General features: G+C 34.5%; 1 protein-coding gene across 1 annotated transcript; it reads right to left on the reverse strand.

Moving 5' to 3' along the window:
- Nucleotides 1-323: 323 nt before the first annotated feature.
- Nucleotides 324-16498, reverse strand: LOC135687684 (WD repeat-containing protein 41). Its single transcript, XM_065204316.2, has 16 exons — nt 16354-16498; nt 15623-15750; nt 14921-14969; nt 13986-14147; nt 13349-13411; nt 12607-12727; nt 11267-11332; nt 10558-10659; nt 9669-9826; nt 9388-9442; nt 8796-8865; nt 8290-8360; nt 6585-6642; nt 5561-5636; nt 1485-1553; nt 324-502 (listed from the first exon to the last, which is right to left on the reverse strand). Exons 1-16 carry the CDS (start codon nt 16417-16419, stop codon nt 410-412), a joined length of 1407 nt encoding a protein of 468 aa, XP_065060388.1. The 5' UTR covers nt 16420-16498; the 3' UTR covers nt 324-409.
- Nucleotides 16499-16534: the final 36 nt, after the last annotated feature.

Raw genomic sequence — 16534 nt, forward strand, 5'->3', positions numbered from 1 at the left:
AGGAGGCGTGACTGACCCTAGTTGCCCCTGCCCCCCACTTAAATCCGCCACTGGAAGCAATATCATTCTAGCTCGATTAGCTATATTTTTATTACCAATATTTTTAGGATAAAATGTGTTGTACAAAAATGTACAGTCAACTAGCCCTGGCCAGTGCTTGGAGGGAGGTTCGGAACTCAGAGCTACAACTCACGGAGGATGAGGTCGGTCTGATTATTTGGTCAAAATCTTGTCAAATGCGATATTCCTGGCTAAAAATTTTGCCGGTTTCTCAAACAACTTTCCGCATTGACCTGCCGTTTTCATTTCATCAATAAAAACAACGATAGCCTAGAGAAACGAAAAAAGATACTGACGTTCTTAAAAAACAAATACAAAAAATTACGAAAATATCAATTTAAATGCTGTATTAAGTTTCATTTAAGGAAAGTTGAAAAAAGTCAGTTTCCTTCAAAATATCTTCTAATATTTTATTTTCATTCTCCATTTGTAATGCGCCATTCTACAAAAAAGGAAAAAACAAATTTAAATCGCATTTCACTTAGTTCGGCAGATTTACAGCAGTTTTAAAGGAAAGCATGGGATTTGTGGGAAAAGATTTCTCTGATTGTACAATATTTCGTGCCTAAAATAAAGGCTAGAGGCCAATCGTGAATTTTGCTTTCTTTCATAATGGCGGCATTTCAAAATGGCAGCATTTTAAAATGGCGGATATACAAAAATTCAGCAACATGATGACAAGGTAATTATAAAAGGTATAAATGATTTGACATGGCTATTAGCATAAACATTAAGTAGCAAGACAATTTTGAAGGAAGGTTCATCAAATTTGCCTAAGACACTGGGATAAACCGAAAAAAATTATCAGGCATAGTGCCCTGTGCAAATAATAACGGATAAAGAAATAATTCATTTGGTTAATAGTACACTTGTGTTTTACAGAAAAAGTAATAATATTACACAATTTAAGATTCAACCTTTTCTTAGCAGGAAAGCATTTTTAATAAGTAAGGAAAACATTTTTAGTGGAAAAAGGAGAAAAAAGGAAGACAAACTTAATTAGGATTATAAAATATAAAAATAAAAATGTAATAGGATTGATTTTAACTTTCCAAATAAAAAAGTGTGATTGAGAATAGAGCTTTTGTTTTGTAACATTTGGTTTCTTTTGGATTATTGGCAAGGGAATGGTGTCGTCCAATCCTATTGGGAAAGAAAGCCATTTTTCTATTGTTTTGTCAAACATTTCTATGGAGAGGAATGGACTGGTACTCAAGTGAAACGCAAGAAAAGAGAGGTGTCTGGCAAGTTTAGGAAATGTTATACCTTCCAAAGAAGGACTTGGATGGACGATATTAAAGAGTGGGTTAACATCCAGAACAATGGTATCCTGAAAAGTAGGTGTAGTGACAGGGTTTGTTGGAGGACCATGGTTAGCAACCTACGGATCACGTAGAAGCTACCTGGAATGAATGAATGAATACCTTCCAAAGAATCACCAGGTCATTCAATCCACAAGTGATGAAGCCTTCTTTTCCGCACGATACTATTAGCTATAATAAAATGCAACATATGAATAGTAAAGAATATAAATGGGACTGAAAAGAAAGTGGGGTTTCGAACTGGGTAAATATGTCAAGTCATAAAAACTATAAAGGGACACCAGGAAGGCGAATAAATTTAGGGGGGCGGAGGCTTAGTAGAAGAGCAAGGTGCCTGTAAATTCACATTAAAGATTCTATTGTAGAAGTTACAAGACTTTGGGTATTTTGAGGGAAGGGGTGCTCCAGCCCCCAATTTCCCCGAGACTTTAGCTATAGCAAGGTCGTATTGAAATATCATTGAATTTAACAGACTTCAACACGTACGCATTATCAATTAAAGTTATGAACAAAACAAAAGTTTTACTTCAAGTCTATGTGCTTGCTTCGGTGGAAATTCATTTTCAAACTTGAGTAAATCATTAGATAAAAACTATATAATTGAATAATGTGTTGAGTGCAGTGATGATTCAGTCGTTTAATATATTGTTTGAGAATCACTGTTCAAGATGCGCATTAGGAAGGATGGGACGTTGCGAAGGAGCTAAAAGACACGGTGTTTAGATGTTTTGACAAAGCTTAAAAAAACAAAGGTTTAATACATGGGAAAATTTGCATTTATTATGTAATGAACCCGGAAAGAGAAATATTGACCAAACATTTCTGAGAATTCGGTTGATGTGGTCTGTGCTCGTTTGTTTGAGCGTGTAAACATGATTAAAGTTATTGGATTGAAATAAACATCACGAAGTCGTTTGTACTTTGCCAATTGTTCTTTTAAACGAGTGAAATAAGAAAATTTAGTTGAAATTAAGTGACTCCACTGAAACAAATCCTCATAGCTGTGCCATAATGGTTTACCAATGTTTATATAATATACAATATAATATGTATATTAAATAATATTTTGTATAAATGTCTTCAGAAATAATTCGTTCATAAAACTGGAACTTTGGTTGTTGGCTTGTGGACAATAATGGAGGGCCCTCGCCACAGGGGTCCAGGTGGCATGGCATACCCACTTTTTGCTGAACAAAAGATTAAAATCGGCTCAAATTATTTTTTTAGATAAACTTTTTGATAACAACAAATTACAACATTGAACCCAAGTCTACAAGTAAAAAAGCTCCAGCAAAATGTTTGCAACAATTGGGGCTAGATGGGGGGTAAGAGGAAACTTTCTATACATTGTTGGCTTCTCCAGTTTGGAACCACTACCCTGTTATGAACGGAAATCATTTGACCTTCGGCGCAGGCCATCTTCGAAAAATACCTACGAATTGCATTATGGTATGCTCGTACTTAGGCAGCATAATTATGGGGACGTGACAGATGAATACGAAACCGTATGCCTGAAACAGTTCACTTAAAGCAAGGACATAATTCTATAAATATTTCATTATAAGATAAAAATAACAGGGTGACTAATCAACTCCCAATAATCTCGCTACGATCATTTGTTCTAAGAGATGTGAAATGTTTGTTACAAAATGAATGTGAAAACCCAGAAGAAAGCAAACTGCAAACAAACTCATTGCATTAAAGGAACTCAAATCCGTAATTATTAGTGATAATCTTGTAAACAGCCTGGAAACAATTCAGTTACCAAAATTACTTACGGGTACAATATACAAGAGAGACATATCACAAATTTCAACGAATCGACACTTCATTTTTGAAACAACCGAAAACCTGCCATCCAACTGGTGCCTATTCAAAGCATAACTTTTGATTACGTGTTTCATTGGAAATTCAGCGCTAATTTGAATACCATATAAACAAAAGGGTTGGAAAACGGGCCGGGAAATGTGGACATTGATAAATATGTCTGCAAAAGCACGGCTTTTCTATAGAAAAAAAATGTCAATTAATATCTTCAAAAACCGATTACATTCGATTTGGAAGCAAGTTCAAACATAATTAAAAAGTTAACAGTCATGAATGCTGAGTAGTTCTATATATTTCCATGCTAATGCTAGAAAACACGTTTTTTTATAAGAAACTAATGCTGGTAGGCAGTTTCTTACATTTTCTGGCCATTTTGCTATCAAAAGTTTTTTACATGTTTCTTAAATTTCTTAGGTAGTGAATTTTTTAAACATTCTTCCAAGGTAAAGTAAATAGTTCACTCACATTCAGAGATGAACTAACAAAGTGATCAAGGAATTTTGCTTGAATTTTCCTAGAATGACTAGCCCTGTCGAGATCTGTGAACAGTTGAGCTCATTGAACTTTATCAATGTCGAGTTGAAGTCAAAACAAATTTTTAAATGGAAACTTTTTGAGTGTGCAATTGGCTGAGAATGAATGCAAACTGAATCAATTCTGTGACTGAATATCAAGTGTAGTGTTGCAATATACAGTGATTGTTTCGAGTGTCAACTAAGAAAATTGAAACTGAAAATTATACAAGTTTCTTAGCTTTTTTCAATGTGGGTAGGGTTGTTGCTTAACTTTCGAAAAATTGAGCCTACCGCTTCTTATAACCTGTTTCTTATAAAGAAATGAGTGTATTCCGTGAACTTTAATCTAATGCAAGTGAGCATGAAGTTCAATTATGTTTGGTTTATATTTTCTGAAAAACTAATTCTAACCTCAGACTCGAAATGATAAACACTGCAAATGATTTTAACATTTTTTACAAACTATTAATAAAGAGAAAAAAGTTGCATTTTTATTTAGCATACGTTTTCTATTTATAAAATCAACGAAATTCATTTTTAGAAAATCTATTGAGCTTTGTAGGAAATATATTGGCTTCCAAACAAGAACATGTACTTGAAAATACTTCGAACAAGTGCTCTTGGACCCAAGAAACTTCGATCGAAACCAAATAATCTAATCTGCATAAACCTGGTGTTATCCTCTACATAATTTCTAATAATTTACATAATTTGTGATAATTTATCTATTAAGACATTGCCTCCATATGGCGGCTAGCATGTGGGAATTCGAGGTTGATCAATTCACGAGAAAAGTGATATGTTATGAGTACACTCCTTCCGCCAAAATGAATAGCTAAATAACATTTGTCTATCTTATTTCCAGTACCGGACGTATATAACCGATTCATTGTCTCCCTCGTTGCGTCCGCCCCCAACACCCCCCCCCCCCCTTAATCAGAGTATAAGAACGTTAGGATCATTTCATTTCATTTAACATTACTTATACAAAGATTATCTCATAATCAGATATAAAATACATAACACCTATACTTATAATGATAAAACATCATTCATAAAAACTACAGCCCTGTAAAACTTCTTCGTTGCTTATCTTCTGTGGAGTTGTATCTCAAAGTCTAAATCTTTAGCGGTGTTTTAAGTTTTTTTTAAGAAGATCTGGTGTCAGTTACAGTGGTGGCGCCAAGGGAGGGCTAGAGGGAGGGGGCTACAACCCCTCCGTTGGAAGCAGCTAGTCCCCCCCCATCGGAGGAAATTTTAGGTTATTGTCGGAGCAAATTTGACAAAATAACGTACGACAACCGTTATTTTAGTCATTTTGCCCCCCTGTCGGAAGCTCCAACCCCTCTGTCGGAAGATTTCTGGCGCCACCTCTGTGTCAGTACCATTTCATAGCTTTGAAGCTGCATAACAAGTCTTTTTTGCAAACTAAGTCCGATATCTGGAGATCTAAAGATCTTCACAGTGCCTCGTACTGTAGGTCGAGTGGCTTTGATCCATAGGCTTTCGGAACATACTCTATTCAAAGTCGTATAGGTCACGATCGTTTGTGATTGTGTGTTATTCATGATAATTTATTCTTAGATCAAGGTAATTTGTTTCCAATTCATTTTAATTTATCATTAACCTATCGTAATTTATTCCAAATTCATCCCTCGTACATTATGATTTATTCCTAATTGATTGCAAATCATTGCTAATTGTGCATCTAATCTGAAGAAAACGCCGCAAATAAATCAAGAACGAGATACGTCAAGAACGAGATTAAACGAGGTCGGATCTAAATGTCCCCAAATCGCTTTGAAATGTGAAAACAGATCTATAGAGAAAATATACCTGGACACTGTCTGTATGGCCCGCGCATTCTCCAATAAGTTCCAAAGAGGTTGGCTTGTCACGCAGCGATTTGACCCTGTAGCGAAAAGAAAGGATATGGTAATAGGGATTCAAGTTAATGGATGACATCAGAAAAGACACCTTTATAACAATAACCCCGAAAATCTCAAACGAGGCTGTTGGATCGAAAAGAGGCAAATTCCAAAGTTGGGTCTCAAGGGGTCGGTCTGTTCATTGAGGTGTTTTGGGAGTCGCGTGTCAAAAGGACAAAACGACATTAGGATTTTCTGGGGTTTGAAAAGGACAAATAAACCTAGTGTGATAACCATGCCAGCTTTCGTTAAATATGCTTTCCTTCATCAAAAATGTGAACTTTGGGTTCAATTCATCGGGCGGACATGCATGTGGGAGCCTGCCTTACTTCAATAACAACTTTTCTAAATGCTTTTTAATCAGAACACACGTGATAAGAGCATTAAGATTCGATTTGCCACAAAATAGGAACATTGCAAGAAAATGATCAGAACCTTGGAAGAATAAAAGAAATGCCTGTTTAAAAACTTAACTTATGTTAGCAAAACAGAGCTCATTTTATCAGCTTATAAACCGTGAAAACAATTATTTAGTGGTCCTAGCAACATTTGATGGTAGGTAGGTATAAAATAAATAACTTTTGACACAAAAACAGTGTTGAAAACATTAGAGCCTAAAATTATCCAGAAAATGATAACATCGATCCTCATTAGAAAGTACTTAGTTCTTATAAATAAACATTTGAGAATGTGACTGGGATTTTCATACTGAATTTGGGGTATAATGGATAATCAACATTTACCAACCAGATTAGATGAGAAAGGTATTATTACACTAATACTTGACATCATTAGTTGCTTTAGAAACAAAATAACGATTTTTATGAAGATTTAGAGTTATTCTTTGTTTTTTAGAAGAGGTTCCCGTTGTCTTAAATTATATTTGAAACAAACGTTTATGCTTGTATGCGAGAGAAAGTCATAAATGATACCTTTTTCCTATAATTCTTTCCAAGGGGGTTACTGCACTCTTCAGCGCAGAAATGTCACCTGAAAGGTTAATAATGGAGAATTTCCTTGAAGATAAGCCATTCTTGAATATAACAAAGCAAATTTTGAGACAAGATCCCATTTTTCTAAAATTATAACAATCTCTCTAGGTTTAACAAACTTCCAGGTTTAAATGGTTACTCAAAGATAGCAATTGAAAAATAAAGATAAAACATTCAGTTACAAGAAAAATAAACGGAAGTCTAAAATTAAAATTAATTATAAGTAAAAAGTTGATACGTTTAAAAGTTCATTTTTCCCAAATAAATGAAGAAAAGAGCTGAAAAGAATTTAAGTTAAAGAAAGAAGAACTAAAGAAACAGAAGCCAAGACCAAAAAATATTAAGTATATTGTAGAAGAGTACTGCACTTAATTATTTGCTTCTATCTGAAAAGAGAAAATACTTCTTCAATTTCTTAAAGAAACCAGCTATGAAAAAAATAGTGGAAAAGCCTTTACGTACAGAATACGCTTCCCTCTTAATCCGCTTCAAAGTTTATAGCATCATAATAGAGAGAAAATCCCCTGTGAGATACATATTCTCAAATTGGGGTGACCTTCAGAAGAATAAGGACCTTCAGTGAGATAAACCTATGTTGCCTTCAAAAGATATCTTCCACCGGCAAGAGTTTTTAAACAAGTTACAGGGCGCGTTCTGTAAAGACGTGTTTTTATCCTGACAATTGTTTTCTACCTTTTATCGATGTTTTGGACGAATTGATATCACTTCTAAAAAATCAGGGATAATCGGAATTGTCTAGTTTCCATACTGTTCGACCTGATAGTCATAAGTAAGCATGATTAATAGTCATAAATTAGTATGTTAGGGTTAGGGTTAGGGTTAGGGTTCGGGTTAGGTTTAGGGTTAGGGTTAGGGTTAGGTTTACGTTTAGGGTTAGGGTTAGGTTTAGGGTTAGGTTTAGGGTTAGGGTTAGGGTTAGGGTTAGGGTCAGGATTAGGTTTAGGTTTAGGGTTAGGGTTAGGGTTAGGTTTACGTTTAGGGTTAGGTTAAGGGTTAGGGTTAGGTTTAGGGTTAGGGTTAGGATTAGGATTAGGTTTAGGTTTAGGTTTAGGGTTAGGGTTAGGGTTAGGGTTAGGGTTAGGTTTAGGGTTAGGTTTACGTTTAGGTTTAGGGTTAGGGTTAGGTTTAGGGTAAACTAATTACGTCATCAGGTCGAGCAGTATGGAAACTAGACAGCTCTGGAATAATATTATTGTTGACACTGCCTTGATTGCAGAGCAGCATGACTACAAGTACCAGGATGCATTGCAAAGACGCGCGAGTGTAACATAAATAGGGGAAAGGCCTCTTAGTATGAACACTAGCAGCACAGTGTGATCTCTTTATAGCAGAAACCTTGAGAACAGGAGACATTGTCCGATGCAAGGGGCGGGGGAAGGGGTCCGTTATTCATACATTACTTCCAGAAGGCAATAGAAACGATAGAAGTAAGGACATACAAAGATTTGTACCCCCTGTAAATGGATCAGAGTACCAATTTATGCAAAATAATGCGTTTGGTTTGATGTTGCTGTATCTGTAGATCGCATTGAACTTGAGGATAATTCTCTTTGAAAGTGCAAAACCAATAAATTCTACACCGAGCTTGCCTTATTTTTCTTAGAATTCACAATCGAGTGCTTACTTGAAGAGACAGGAGTTCGGTGACCCCACAGTCTTGTTGTTCCATCAAGCGAACATGTTGCTAAAACTGACCTGAAGGAAACGAAAAAGATCGAAAAAAGATATGAATAAAATATAAAAGATGCTTTGATTTATTAGCCGAATCTCCGAATCTAAAAGAAATATTGTATCAAGCGAATTACTGAAAAAACAGAATGGAAAAGACGAAACAATCATGAAATGAATGAACAAAACAAAAGATACAAGGAAAGAGAAGGACAAAATGAAACAGAATAAGACAATGAAACAGAATGAAACAATTAAACAGAATAAGACAATGAAACAGAATGAAACAATGAAACAGAATGAAATAATGAAACAAAACGATAGAATGAAACATAACAAAACAATGAAACATAATGAAACAAGAAAACAGAATGAAACAATGAATCAAAACGAAACAATGCAGAACAATGAAAAAATGAAACAGAATGAAATTATGAAAAAGACTGATTATATCTAACTAACCCGTCTCCGATCAGTGCTAGATGATTTACTTCCTCGGAATGGGCGTTGGGTTGCTTAACGAGACATTTGTCTAGAATTAAGAAGAAAATAATATAATTGAAAATCGCACGGAAGATTGGAGATGAATGTCCAAAGCTATGTTTCTCCATTAGGTGCTATCTTCAAATTTTGTGATACTACAAGGATTATTAACAAAATCTGTTTCGAACATCCACAGGAGCTTAACGTTTCAAGAAAAAAAATCTAAGTTATAAAAAGAATATAATTTGGACAGACTTAGGTGGACCCTACCTCAACAAACATATATTTTAACAAAATGTATTTCAAACTTTCACAGAAGGTTAATGTTTTGAAAAAAATAAAATCAACCATAAAATACAATAGGCCCTGAGAGATTTTGGTGAAACTTAACTCATCAAGAATATATTTTATGAAAATAAATATCAAACATTCATAGGAGGAGCTTCGAAAATAATAAAATCAATCTTATAGAAGAATAGACCTTTGAGAGACTTAAGAGGGTGGATCTTAGAGGGACTTGGAAAGAAGTTGACTTCATTGAAAGCATTTTGACATTATGTCACTTGCTTACCTGAAATTGTGTCATAAACAAAGAATCCATTTGCAATTGCAGCAAAGATGTAACGCTACAAGGCAGAAAAGGTGCAGTGTTTAGCAATGAATTCCATAATTCTGACTTTTGTAGAACGGAATAAACGAGAATCAAATGATCGATTCCCATATAGCCAGATTCCCATATAGCCAGATTGGCTGAATACATGCTACCAAACTGATGCTAAGAATAAATGAAAACATTATAACAATTTACATTAATCCAGATATAATTAAAATTCAGTAAATATTTGTAATTACCTGTTCAAGAGCAAACAGATGTTTAACACTGTATAAGAACTTCTTTTTCTCGGAATCTCTGTAATTTTCGTGCGAATTGAACTGTCGTGTCGGAAGGAGATGGTAAGTCGTCCAGACCATGATCGTACCATCAAGAGAAGCCGACGCAAACATGGCATCTGACAGGGTTTTGAAACATATACGTCATACAAGGTACATATTTGTCAAGCACCATATTTGAATTTTAGTTTACGCATGTTTCTTATTTTATACTCATCGTAGATAAACACTTTGTTTACAAAAACACACTTTTATAAGAAAACAGAGACTCAATTTGCCAAAAAAGAACAACGTAGAAAAAATGCCTCAAACAAAAAAGTAGAAGCAATGTGTTTGTGAAATTTTTTTTCTAAATTTATAATAAAACAGAGCATATCTTATCAAATAATCAATAGTGTTACACCCTATAGGACCATTGGAATAAAGCGTAGGGGCCTGAGGGTAGAAAGTGTGTCTTTTTATCGTTTTAACGAGTATTGGTCGCTCTTCCTCTCCTATATCCCTCCCCCCTCCCCATTTCACCATAAAAATACATAAATTTCTGTACTAACAGCAAAACTGTACGTAAGGCGAGCATCAAAATCACACGAGGAGCATTTTTGTTTTCTTAAAACATGGATTCGAAGTCAAAACCTTTTGACCTGCGGAGGAGCACTCCAGCTATTTTGTTACTTCACCTAATTATATCAAACAATTCTTAATGTGAAAATGAAATGAACGAAAAAAGGTTAAGAATGAGAAAATAAGAACAAAATTGTTGTCGTCTAGGCCAGCCAAATGTTATTACGTTATCAGAAAAAATCATTTTAAAAAAATGGCACATCTTTCTTTTACTTCGCGTTGTACTTACCAGATATATTAATTAGGCAAGTTATTGATTCCCTGTGTGTTGGAAGCTTTCTAGAATATTGAATTTCCACACTTTCGCTGCTTTTTTCAATGCAATAAACATCTAGGAAGTGAAGTGAAGATGAACCCTAACCATTTCACAGACACAAAGGTATGGATAATGTCAAAGAGCTTTCAAACTGCGGCCTTTGGGAATAAGAAGAATATGCTGAAATACATGTACTCAAGCATCATAGGATCTAGAGAAATGGTAAATGTACTGTTTTATGCGAAACAAAATTAGCAATGTTCTCACTGGAACAGGTGGCAGTGAGAGGTAGGGACTACGTTATATGAACTGCTGCCTTTCTGAACTATACCAAATGATCTATACGTCAATTTTTGGCCTAAATAGATAGCAGAAAAAAGCGAGTTCTGACAGCATTTTCTGCTTGGAATGAAAGTAAAAGAGCAGAATCGAACCGTTGGATAAAAATACCACATAAGTGTAACGTGTAGAATAGAAATTAGGTAGACAGTGCAATGAAGAAGAAAGTTATGAATATAAAATTTGATATAGAATGCGGTGGACAATAAGAGAAAGATGTTTTAAAGTGTATTTGGGATAAAAGTTTTAAGCAATAATTACTGTTAAATTTTTTTGGAATATACTTCTTGAACACAAGTATTTGTCTGTAACTCAATAAAACGTTTAAACAACATTCAAATACCTAAGTAATACTGGTCTGTTGCAGTGACTATCTTCTTATCCTTGATGGAAATCAGCGATTGTATAACTAAAAAATAAACGATGAACAGATTTTTGAAACAGTTTATGCAAATTGACATGCTGGTAAACGTTCTTGATAGGATGTTTGGTTTTCTCTCCCTAAAAGCAAACTATTACCGGAATCAGATTAAACTATACATAATTGGCAAAGATTGTGAAATGATACTTTCCAGGCAAATTTTTGGCTTAAATGAGTGTACCACCTTCAAAAGCTATTTTGTACCCTTGCGTTTGAGGTATCAAAATCTGACTTATATCAGCAGAAAGCGCAGATCTTAAGCTACCAAAAAGGGTCTCATATTTTTCAAATTCCTCCTCTCCTTGAAACCATACCCTGTCAAAAATTGGCGAGCAATTTTTCTTCTCTCTCATAGCTGTATTTGGCTATAAAAGACGGACCAGAGCAAATACAAAAATTTTGAGACACTCTTTGCTTACCCGACATCTGTTTTGGCCGTGTGCAAAGTTTTGAGCCATTCGATTGGTTCCTTGGGTACAAAATAGCTTTTCGTATCTGTATGAAGAGAAATTGTAAGTCCGGACAGAAAAGGATTTTACTGATCGCACTTGCAAGGTACACTCGTAAACCAGAGTGTAATCCGGAATTTTTTCAATCTTCAAAATTTCTGTTTGCTTCAAATTTGGTATCAATGTGTGCCTTGAAAGTTCGGCTACTTGGATGTGAAAAAAATCTAAAAAATTGATGTTTTCATCCAGAAAACGTTTACCGCAACCTTGATAGTGGGGGGCCACATGTAGGCAAAAAGGGGTAACTGCCCCCTGCGCCCCTGGTTCCTTCGTCTTTCACCTAGGAATATGTTGCTGGGACAAGGTTCGACAGACAAATATTTTTGAGATTTTGTATTGCCAAACTTTCAATTAGATTGAGGAGGGTCGCCAGCTCTATGTAATTCAAAGCATAGAAAACATGCGGCGTGGTTACATTATAGAAGTAAGGATTCAGTATGCAGAGCATGGCGATGGTGTAGCCAAGTTACACAGACATGGCATCCTTGAGGGCACACCTAAAAACTAGGTATATTTAATTTAAAGCTGGAAAAATTAATCTTTCTGACCAAGGGGAATTTTACCTATTTGCACCATGGTACGGGGCTGTTGGCGCACCCAGAATGTTGTCAAAATGGGCAATACTGTGCAACCTGGGGACACTGCTCGACAAGCGTCTTAATGACTACTTTCGGAGGGTCGGTAGTAAAGAAAAAAAGGTGGATTGTTGAAAAAATTTGAATAACTGGGATATTGGCATATAAAATGACTCACAATTTGGATTATTCCTTTTATAAGTATGAAGAAGTTTCATGTTTTCATCCCATATGCTCAAATGATCTCCAGCGCAGCAGTAGTGGGCTTCTGTTTCTTCACCCCTCAGCTTTATGAAGCACTAAAAATGGATAAAAGTTGACAGAAAGTAAAATCCGTAATAAAAATTTCAAGCTAAAAAAATCTTATATCGTAAAAATGAATTTATGGCTGTATCTAGAAAACAATTTTTGATCTATTTCGCCTATTTCGCCTATTTGGCCTATTTCGATCCACAACTGGGTATATATTTTCCATCGTGTTCTTTCGGAACCTTATTCTGACGTTTTATGCTCTGAGGAGTGTCAGACGAAAAAGCTTTTAGTATGTCGTAAAATGTTTGCTTTTTTCAAAGCCATTTTCAATTCTTGATCTGTTTAGATTTTGTTTTGAAAGGATTGGAAGAATAATTTCCAATTTATAAAGGTTGTCATTGTTATCCAAAATCTTTTCAAAACCTTGCAAAAGAATTAACTTTGCAACTTTAAATGAATTAGCAAGGAGGTATTATAGAAACAAATAAATGAATAAAGAAATGAAATGAATAAATTTTGAAATGAAGGAATACACGAATCCTTGTATGTGCAGAGTCGTATTTCAATATAAACCTAATTCATTTCAAATCTAAATTTACAAAAGAAAAACCGTAGAAGAAACAAAATAAATATGAATTAAAAATAGCGGCAAACCAATCCAAAAATACCTTCACAGCATAATTGTGTTCCGTGATAACTTTTAGGCAATTTCCATAACACAAACTCCACAACTAGAAAAAAATACAATTAAAAAAGATATTAAAGAAGGTTAGTTATCTTTAAACTCACAAAACAATAACAAAATATAGAACTAAGAAAAAAGGTTTAAAGGTAATTTAATTTAAATGTGTACATTAAATATCCTAGATATTATGGATATAAATAAAATTTGTTGTTTTAAAACAAAAAATAAATATGCAAACTGTTTGGCATAGGTTGTTCTAGGATGATGTTGAGCCTTTGACTTTGCACATATCTTGGAACAGCAGATTATGGGATCAGTCCCATTATATTTTTGGGAACCACCCCCTAAGCAGCATGTTCACATATTTCAATACTTACCTCTGTGTATAATTATAATACTAGATGATTCAACCCAGTCAATTGCTAGGCGGAATAGCCTACCTATAGCAGCAGTATTACGTAATTGAATAAATATAAAAAAGGTTATGAATAATAGAAGCCAAGATTAGCATCTTGCCACGCAAATTTTAAAAATCCACAAAAACGAGAACATTGCACATAAAATCAAAGCTATGTACCATAATTCCTTTTCTCATGCTATATAAAGAAAAAGGATCTCACCCGAATGGATTTGTCAAATGAAGCAGTGAGAAGGATTCTTGATGTCTCATTTCCAAGGTCCTCTGCTTTTATTTCTTCATCCAAAGAAACATCATAGTGAATGACACATACGCAGTTGATTGGTTTTGTATGACCATAGAGTTTGAATAGCAGGTTGCCATTCTGTAACAACAAGATGATATTTTCAAGCTAGACCAGTGGTGTACCCAGGGCTGCAGAAGTAGGGGGGTCTGGGGCACAGCCCCCAGAATTTTTTGAACCACGCCCTTAAAACACTCGCAAATACGGGGAAACGCCCTTTTTGCAAAATTTCCCCCCATTATTTGATTCATGTTAGCTATGGCAAATAGCAAAGCATTTTACAATTGTTATTGACACAAGCATACAGTATACTACCCCCCCCTCCCAATGAGTTCTACATCGTTTTTGGACAAATCTCGAGGACCATATTTTAGAAAAGTGGAGGGCCGTTTTTGGGCCTAAATTTTATATGACAGTTATTGTTAGTGTGACCTTAACCAGACTTGTTTTGAAAAAGCTGCTTTACCAAACCTAATGTGCTTCATAAAAAAATTGTCTAATAGTAATTGAATGATGATGTTGGAAGGGAGAAAACCTTAATGTTGAAACTGGAGTGTCATTAATGCTAAAACTGCTCAGGCTTGAAATTTTATGTCTGTCCTTTCCATTCATACTATCTTCCCAAATGAAATTCATATCACCAGGATAAGTTGAAACACAATCTTTCTAGTAGAATGAATGAAAGGATAGAAAAACTTTAATCTCAACACAAAAATTCTTCATGAAAACATAAAACCTTATTCTGAGATACCTTTTGCAGCTTTTATCAGCTAAATGATAATCTAAAAGATTTTAACACTATAATGCAAATTTTATTTCAATATTTAAAATTCATGTAAAATGTGTAAACATACTACAGAATCCCAGACTGCAACTGTATTGTCTTGTGCAGCAGTGAGTATCCTTAGTAATAAAAAAAGAATGAAGTAAAAGTTTGAACAAAAAGTAAATAATTTGAACGAGCAAGAAAACATCACAAAAACTTCCTGCATGATATAAAAAGATAATCAAATTTAAAGAATAGAGCATAGCTATTGCCATCTTTGAGCAGTGGCCTTTCTTAAACTGAGCTAAGAAAGTCAATGAGAAAATTAGGAATAAATTTCAATATTAAGAATATAATACCAAAACTCTGAAATGGCTTTAATAAAAAATGTCTCCTTAGAAAAGAAGCAGTTTTACCTTATAATATTTACTATTAAGGAAAGAAGAAACTAAGATTGATCTGTACTTTGCAGATATCAAGACTTTATATGATTATTTTGTATTGTATAGGGGTTTTATGTTAATTGAAATTGAGATTTACTTTAATTTGCAGTTTCACATCAGCCTAAGATGCAGTCTTAGAGACTTAGAGTGAGAAAAGTCACTTGCTTTGGAATAAGAATCCATTCCAGACCATTCAAGGAATTACAAAGTGATTTCACATCAAGAAGAAGGACCTGAACATAGCTTGATATGCACAGCTTCTCATTGTCCTAAAAACTACCGTAGCATGCTAAAAGATACAAAATAAAACAAAATTCAACAGGGACAAATTCTATTTCTCCAAATACCTGCTTTCATCAATGATCGTAGCTAGGTGAATTCTATCTGAGTGTCCTGACAGTATCTTAATCTCTGTATATGGATTTCTTGGTTGGTCATCTGTTATCTCTGGGACCTTGGAACTAGCCGCTTCGGTCTGTAAGAATAAAATCAGACAACATTTGGATGTTTGAAAAACCTTAACAATGATATTCCAAAGCCAATCTATGAAAGGAATGTCATATTCACGAGCCCTGTATTTTTCAAGGAAATTCACTCTATTTATCCAAGAAATTAAATTATGTTTAATTTTTCAATATTGTTTGCAAGGAAATTGCTTACTGAATTAAATAGAAAATACACCCGAAGTCGAAATACGATTTTTGGTTAATTGTTACTCAGTATTACACATGTTACATTCTGAACAGTCGTAGTAACAACTTTTTTAGCCACATTATTAAATTTTGAGATGCAAAATCGATAACGTCAACCCGAAACCTGGAATTGTAACCAAGTAAGGCCATTTCACACAATGCAAAGTGTAATTGCTCTTTCACTTCCCCGGTGACATTATTTTTGTTTAGGCCAAGGAAATTATATTTACGGAGTCTACGACCGTTGTGGAATCATCCCATCAGACATCAAAACTCTATATTCTAATCTGATTTCGTTTAACTTAACTGAAACTTTTTTGTAGAATTAAAGGCCTAAGAAAAAGTCATTCATTTTGGAACAATCAAACTGGTTCGCTTCGACAAACCTGGTCTCTATCATTTTTCGCTTCTTTACTATCAGATCTAAAAAAACCCAAGAAATCTCTAAGCATCACTGAACTGGTTTCAATTTCTGATCATAGTATAATTTCTTGCCCGTTTCGAGTACTTCCTTGTTTTCAAGCTGCAATGTTTAATCTGCCTCTTTTTGAAATATCTTTACTTGCT

The sequence above is a fragment of the Rhopilema esculentum genome, chromosome 20 (genome assembly GCF_057945365.1).
Source record: "Rhopilema esculentum isolate cy_ngs chromosome 20, ASM5794536v1, whole genome shotgun sequence".
NCBI lineage: Eukaryota > Metazoa > Cnidaria > Scyphozoa > Rhizostomeae > Rhizostomatidae > Rhopilema > Rhopilema esculentum.